The following is an 8,397-nucleotide window of genomic DNA, read 5'->3' as shown; positions in this document are numbered from 1 at the left end:
GTTAACAGTATTTCCTCAAGTCTTTTTACATTCTGAGTTCAAATCCTCACAGGGTTGATTGAGTATTAGTCACATACTGGGATTAGTTTAATCAATCATTTTCACTGCTAATGTTACAAATCTATTTTATAGCTACCATTCTATGTTAGCATAGGAAAGGCCAGAAATTTTCATATTTGAACATTTGCATTTAAATTATTTGAGAAAGGATTGTTGCTTATAGTTGTTGTTCCTCTGAGATCAACTTTGATCAATGAGACCTATGATCAAAGAAGTTCTAATTGTGACATCACTTCATCTTTTTTGAAGATTAATGAATCTAGGTATACTTCACTCAATGTATACTTTTTATTTTTGCTTTGCTATTTTTGAGATGGTAGGTGTAATTTAAGGGAAATGTGGCTGCTGTTTTCAGCACTTTTCTTGTTCGTTTTCACCTCTCTTTGATCTCTGTTGTCTCATGAGTGAGCATTGTTGGTGATGGAGGAGTGAATAGCTTCAGTCCATTCTACATGAGCAGGCTAATGATTAGATGGTATAATATTTGGTGAAATATTTGAAGTTAACTCACAAATCTCACACTATAAATACATTGCAAATCTACTACATAGGCCATCATACAGTATTTTGTTGTGTGAGATCCATTTTAGCAATTTAGAAGTTTTGTGCTGGTTCAGGTCACCTTGTAAATAATCATTGCCTGGTTTTGTACTATGTTGTACTCATTGTCGTGCAGCTTTTGAATTTTGCAGGGGATAATGTAGCAAGAGTTAATCCTCTGGTTCAGTATACTGGAATATGTCATCCTTCTTTTCTAATTTTCTATTTGTTTCTGTAAGATTCGATGTGATTTTCTGCACATATTGCATCCAATTTTGCTTCTTGCATATGTTTTATATGTCTGTCTGTCCATAGGTTTGTTGGTGGTAGAAATTTGTATCCAAAATGAACAAGGTGAAATAATGTGCCATATAGCTTAGTTTCCTTAGAATAGATTATGTATTAACATCTTGTGTTAGAAAACTCACATTGAGCCTTACTCATTATCATTATTTCTCTATATATATACATCATTATATGCAATATCATAAATGCTATGGATGCTGAAGCATTAAATAAGGCAAATAGAACAAAACTATAATGAAGTGCCTGTTTATCATAAAGTATCATTCTTCTAATTCAGGCCTATTTGGATCAGCAACAGAAGAAGAGAATACAAATGGTTGGCATGATTCTTCTGCAGTTTATGAATCGCATCAAGGAAATACTCTGAGCAGTTTTAAAGCAGCTTTCCAGCTTTCTCCTCCTGTGCAAAAAACACATGTGTCTTCAAATTCTAAAGGTCTGGAGAATTTTTAATACAGTTTATGAATTCTAATAATTTACCATTTTGCAGGCAGTTTCAGATAAACAGTTTTCTACAGTTGCATTATTATATTCTTTTAAATGCTCTTTTATACTATAGGATTTTAAATTCAGCAGTGGATCTAAAAATTCATTGTTGATTTGAAACAGTGTCAGTAAGTTCTGCTGGAGCTAAGCTTATAGCACTAGGGTAGAATAGAGTAAAGTGCTTTCTTGGAAAATACATACAATAACTGTAACACTACTGTAGCTGTCAGTGATAGCAGCAACTCTCCATCATCCTAACCAAATAGATCTTTGGGAAATACATTGACGATTATATACTTGCATGCTAACAATCTACATTCAGCATTCTAGAGATACTAAGCCACTGCTGAGTTGAAGAGACCCCAATGGGAACTCCAACATGCAATAATTTATTGTATGAAATGCACTGTGTCAGTCTTGGCATAATTCTTCTGTCTCTTTCTTGTAGCTCCTGGTGGTGGCTACTGCAGAGATGTTTAAGGTGGACTTAGAGCATAACATTTGTTGTAGTGTTTTAACCAATAACTTAGACCATGGTTCTCCAATAATTTTGTAACTGAAAAACAAGGATGAAAGATATGGTTTAAAAACCATTTCATCAAAGAGAGGTAGAAGCAGATTTTGAGGTCTTTTTTTATATATCAATTAGTCAAAGAAGAGGAAGACTCTTGACTTTTGCATGACTTCCTAGATCAGAGAGATTGATATGGTTGATACATAGCCTGAACATCTTTAGGAAATATATGGACAAGGAGGGGTCTGGTCTGAATGCTTGTAACAGAATGAACTTTGCTAAATGCATCCAAGGACCTGATAGTTGAATTAAACTGAGCAACATATTAGGACAACCACCTAATATATACTTAATACATAAACCCTTGCAATTGTTGTTTAACTTCAAATCAACTCTGATCAAGAAAACCCATGGATAAAGATATTCTAATCATGACCATCTTGTCCTTCAGATATTTAGTTGAAAATTTGCGGATGCAATTAATAGTAAATTTACTTTTGCAACATTTAAGAGCTAGCCTTTGATCTTCACTTATTGGTTACTTTCATAAGGGGTCTGTTTCCTTTAAGCTGAGAAATGAGTGTAATCTTTTACTAACTAGGTAAGTTTAGGTTACAAGACTTGATCTAAGCTTTAACACAAAAGGTATTGAGTAATCAGTAAAATTTTGTTTCATGTTATTCTTACAGATCCGCTAGAATTTTTAGATGAAGCTGAGCTCTCAGCATCGCAGTCCATTTTTGACTTGACACAACAACCTGCATTGAACACTTCAATTATATCAGATAAGCATGTTACTGAAACTATTTTACCAGGACAAATTCCAGAAGTGTACCCCTTTCAGAATGACACAACTGTTAATTCTTTTAAATCAATAAACTCGGCAAATGTACCAGTTTCTCAGTCAGTATTGCCTGAAACTCACAAAGACATACCTGCTCGAGACAACTGCCTTTCACCAGAAATAGAAAGTAAATCTTTCCTTGCCAGCCAAATTGAAGAATTAAACAAGCAACATGAAGAAGCAGAAAGACTTTTACAGAAATTTCTTCAGAGTGGAAAAGAACAGGAAGAAATGTTGAAACTTGGAGGAGAGTTTGAAAGACAATCTCAGACTGAGTTCCAGAGAGCACAAGGAACTGATGATGTTCTAACATTGCCTACATCTAACCAAATCTCAGATGAGGAGCACCCTCAAACTCTAGAACAACAAAGAAGTAACTCGCCACATATATTTAATGGTGTATGTATATAGAGTTAGTTTATTGTATTCCTGTTTTTACTTTAATTCCTCATGTTATATTTTTACTGCTTTATTGGAATTGTTAAATATCATTCTCCCTCTTATCCAAGTGCTTATCCTTATTGCATATAACTTGTGATATAAATATTATATAAAACTTGAAGCACAGTCTTGCACTAGATACTTCCTTGTGCAATGCACATGCCATGAGAATAAGGTTACAATAAACTTCTTTGTGAATTAGAGCTTGTACTCTAGCCTTAGTTCTAACTAATTGTAACTCCTACTGTGACTCCTAACCATTTTAATACTAACCATAAACCTAAGTCTAATCCTACCACACAGGGATCATAGTTTACTTGCAAGAGGTTCCATTTGTCAAATCTATAATTATCCCAAGACATTTCTGCAAGTAAGATAGTGATTTCCAAAAAAGGGTCCAGAGCTCCATTCTACCGTCAAAGAGAACATAAAAAATATGAAATTCTTGTCTCTTCTTTGAGACCATTGTGACTTCAGGGAAGTGAAATTGGGTAGGAGGATTGGGAAAATATTTAACATGGTATTCTGGGAGTATGGCAGATTTAACAAGCTGCTCAGTTTAACAAGACCTTCACTACAAAGTCCTTGAGTGTCTTAAGAAGTGTTCATTCTGTTGCAAACATTCAAGGCAGATCCCTGTTCCCTTCATATCCACATTTCATTTCCTGCAAATGTTCAAGCTGTTCATCATTTGAACAGTCTGAGATGACTTACAAAAGTCATGGGCACTGCCCCTTCCTTTTTAACTTAGTTAAAAAAAAAAAGGAGATAATGCAGAGAGGAGGGATCATCAAGCATTAATGGGTTTGAACAAGAATGGGAAATAGTCAGAAAAGCAGGAACAAGTGTGTGTGTGTGTGTGGTAGAAAACACAACATGCTGTTGGATTAATAGCATGTGAGTGATTGCAGTATGTTGCTGATTAGCCTCTAATCAGCTCTGTAATGAAGATGTTCCAGTTGTAACATACCCATTCTTTCATTCAAATATATTATTCAAATATATTACTAAATTTGTCCCATTTTGAAAACACTAGATTTAAATTGAAGGGTGCTTTGATTGTTACTTCTGACAAGGCAAATGACCATATACGTTGGTGAGTGATGGTATATCAGTCAAATATATAGCATTCATTTAGATATGAATCTCTGTGTGCATTGATAGATAATGCAATATGCAAATTAATTCTTTTTTTTTTTTTTTTTACTTTACAACAATACCAGTTTCAGAGACAGTTCTACTTGGCAAAAGAAAATCAAAGAATTTTAGGTTTTGGAAAAAATGCTAAAAATCTTATAACTCTGTTGGACATTCAGTTAGCATATTGATGTATTCTGTTTTGTTGTTTTTTTTAAACATTTATTTCTTTTTGAGTAATTAAATTAGGTTAGTTTGTAACTAATAAATCTTAACAACCAGTATACATGTGAACAGTACTGTAAAGTTTATGCTTGTGTCCTGCAAAGTATCAGAGTTACAGTATGTTCTGATCATGAAGAGAGAGTTTATCCTTAATATCTTGTAAAATTGTAAATACCAATTCTCATTCATATTTTACCTTCAACTATTTTTAACCCTTTAGCATTCAAGCCGGCCATATCCGGCCAAACTATTTTACCTGTTTTATGTCCAAACTGGCCAGATCTGGCCTCTCATACCTACCCTACAATGCCATTCTAAAAAATAAATAATCACATCATCAAAATCTCAAAGCTACAAGATAATGCATGATTAATTGAAAACATTGTAAATAAATAAGCATTACATTTGATAGAAAAATCTGAATGCTAAAGGGTTAAAGATTCCCATTCATATTTGAGGAAAAATATCAAAATAATATCATTTTTCTGTAGGTATCTCCAGCAATATCGCCTATCATTGTTGAGGAATGTCTTGATCAAGCTGTTTAATTATTTGGTAAGTGCACTTTAAAGTGTAATGTTCGCCTCACTTATTCTTTGGCTGTTTCACTCCCATCCTTATTGTTGTTGTTTAGTTCCAAGTCTTGATTAACCCTTTTGATACCAATCTGCCTGAGACCACCCTTAGTTATGTGAATCAAATTTCCTATTTTAAACTGATCAAAAATTAAAACCTTCTCAGAATTAGTTTCAAATTTTGGCACAAGGCCAGAAATTACTTATTTTACCAACCCCAAAAGGATGAAAGGCAAAGTTGACTGCGATTGCATTTGAACTCAGAACATAAAAACAGACAAAATGCCAGTAAGCATTTTGCCCTACATGCTAATAATTCTGCCAACTTGCTGCTTTATCTTCTATCAAAATTAGATGCTAATTTATGTTCTTCATGTCAAATTTATTTTGATAAAGTTTTCATTATTTTAAAAATTAATTGAAACAAATCTAATATATTTCAACAAAATTATGGTAACAAAAGGGTTCGTGTTTGAGGCAATAAGGTCTGATTTAAAAAAAGAAAAAAATAATAATGAACATAGTAACATTATTAATTGTAGGTTTCTGACCAGTCAGTTACTTGCTCACTATATTTACAATGTCAAGAGTATCTGTGCAACCTGGGTGGTATAACTACCACATGGTATTTTGCACCCCGGTGTCACACAAACAGCACGTAAAAGCACCCATTACACTCTCGGAGTGGTTGGCATTAGGAAAGGCATCCAGCTGTAGATACCATGCCAAATCAGATGGGAACTTGGTGCAGCTCTCCTGCTTACCAGTTTTAGTCAAACCATCTAACCCATGACAGCATGGAAAGCAGACGCTAAATGATGATGATGACATATATATATATTGTCATCATCATCATCATCATCATCATTTAACACCCATCTGCTTTGCTGATATGGGTTGGATAGTTTGGCAGAATCTGAGAGGAGTGTTTTCTGCTCTTCTGTCTACTTTGTTATGGTTTCAATGGCTAGATGTCCTTCCTAACACCAACCAATTTACTGAGTTTAGTTGGGGGCCTTTCTCTTGGTACTAACACTAGTGAGGTCACCATGTTGCACGCAATACTAAAATCCCCTTGACTGAGTGGGACTCTAGTAGAGAGAAAGAACAAGAAAAGCGGCTTTATGTTAAGTGTCAAGAGGTTAAATATATATATATATATATATATATAGTAAAGGCACATGACTTAGTGGTTAGAGTGTCAGGCTCACAATCATGAAGTAGTGAGTCTAATTCTCAGACCCGGCTTTGTGTTGTGTTCTTGAGCAAGACACTTCATTTCACATTACTCCAATTCACTCAGCTGTAGAAATGAGCTGCAACGTCACTGGTGCCAAGCTGTATCAGCCTTTGCTCTTCCCTTAGATAACATCGGCAGCATAGAGAAGGGTATGCATGGGTGACTACAAGTCTTCCATAAACAACCTTTCCTAGAATTGTGCCTTGGTGAGAAACTTTCTAGGTGCAGTCCCATGGTCATTTGTGACAAAAGGGGGGTCTTTACTTTATATATATATATATATATATATATATATATATAGATATATATATACATAACTTTTTTATCATCATCAAAATCTAGAGTTCTAATTATATTTTATATTTTCAGATGAGCTATGTGAGCCAAAGATTCCCTCGTATCCGTCCAATCAACCAAGAAGAAATGCAAACATCATATCACACCTCAACTACCAGTTCTTCATTCCTTATCTATTTGTATTATATTATTTATAACCTTTGTTTTTTTTTTTTTTCATCATAAAATTATTATTTTAAGATTGAGTGGTGGTGGCAAAAACTGAATGCTGACCAACTTACAGTTTTGCTCTTTTATGTTCAGTTCAAACTCCACCAGAATTTACCTAAGTTTCTCATTTCACTAGATTCAGTAAAATGAATACCAATCTTGTAGAGGAAATGATCATTTCTAAAAGATGGAAGTTATCCACAGGGGCTCACCATTGGCTTGAATTTTAGATTTGTTGAAAATGATGTAGAGGACGGCATTGCACCGAATGTGCTTTCTTACCTACATTTTACGCTTCATCATTACAAGTTCAAATCTGACTCCAATCATATTATTTTTTATATTTCTTTTATCTATTTTTTTAAAAAACTTGTTTCATTCAATGAACTGCAACCATATTGGGGGTTGAAGGGTTTCAATCAAATGAATTGACCCAAGTACATATTTTTTTTTAAGGCCTGGTACTATTCTATCAGTCTCTTTTGCCAAACCACTAAGTACACATTGATGTAAACACACTAACACCAGTTATCAAGCGGTGGCGGGGAATAAATGCAAACACACACACACACACACACACACACACACGATATGTGTGACAGGCTTGTTTCAGTTTCTATCTACCTTATCCATTTGAGTCTTTGGTTGGCCCAGGGCTATCGTAGAAGACATTCACCCAAGGTGCTATGCAGTGAGACTGAATCCAAAACCATGTGTTTGGAAAGCAACTTCTCACCACATGGTCATGCCTGTGCTTTTATATATATTTTTTATTTCTGTATAAAAGGAGATCCAGGAGAGTTGATAAAATTAGAATGATAAGCTTTCCTTGAATTTTGATGATAAGCATTCACTTGTTCAATCCGTAGGTTGAGCATTGAAGTATTGTGTAAGTGATTGAGTATTCCATAGACATTTTTACCCTTCAGTGTAAATCTCAGTCTGAATCAGCATAATGCAGTATGTGACAAGAACGGACTTTTGCTTTGAAGTACAATCCCTTTGGCAAGCTTCCAATACAATTTCTGTCTGCCTGGTTTCATTCACAAAGCTTGGGGTTCACCTGACTTATTGTAAAAGACACTTGCCCAACCCAGGACCTGAATGTTGCAAAATGAACTTCTGAATTATCCCTGTACCCAGTCAACAAAACAAAAACCAAGGCTATAATGAAGTTTGCTTGTTCCTCTTATATTTTACTTAGCCAAAAATGTATAAATGAATATAAAAAAGCAATAAAAATCCTACCAGTTTCTTAAAAATAGAGCTTTTTGAAAATAAAGTTAAAAAAATTAATTCAGTTTCCTTTATTTAATTTCACCCTCTCATTTTTTAAGTATGAGTGCAATGTTTGAGTGATGTTTAAGTACAAGTTTGTGTTGCATTGTTTTTAGTTAATATTTTTGGCCAAGAAACTTCCTTCTTCTCATCTTTGTCATTTTTTTTTTTAATTAAAGGAAAGTAAAGTTAACCTTAGTAGACACTCATGATAATTAGGTTGGTTGGTTGGTTGTTTAACTAC

The 8,397-nt window shown here is 34.2% G+C and overlaps 1 protein-coding gene across 3 annotated transcripts in view; it reads left to right on the top strand.

The window, feature by feature from the left end:
• LOC106868889 (spindle and centriole-associated protein 1) overlaps window positions 1–8,171 on the top strand; it is a 45,047-nt gene extending 36,876 nt beyond the window's left edge. For all 3 annotated transcript variants that reach the window (XM_014914348.2, XM_014914349.2, XM_052969726.1), the window contains 4 exons: window positions 1,184–1,342; window positions 2,596–3,149; window positions 5,045–5,108; window positions 6,738–8,171. In XM_014914348.2, the coding sequence (XP_014769834.1) occupies window positions 1,184–1,342; window positions 2,596–3,149; window positions 5,045–5,101 (770 nt within the window). In that variant the 3' untranslated portion in view covers window positions 5,102–5,108; window positions 6,738–8,171. The remainder of the gene's footprint in view (window positions 1–1,183; window positions 1,343–2,595; window positions 3,150–5,044; window positions 5,109–6,737) is intronic.
• Window positions 8,172–8,397: the final 226 nt, after the last annotated feature.

Source organism: Octopus bimaculoides, chromosome 7 (assembly GCF_001194135.2).
Source record: "Octopus bimaculoides isolate UCB-OBI-ISO-001 chromosome 7, ASM119413v2, whole genome shotgun sequence".
Lineage (NCBI taxonomy): Eukaryota > Metazoa > Mollusca > Cephalopoda > Octopoda > Octopodidae > Octopus > Octopus bimaculoides.
The sequence above is the reverse complement of the archived record's forward strand: the minus strand, read 5'-3'. Positions and strand labels throughout refer to the sequence as shown.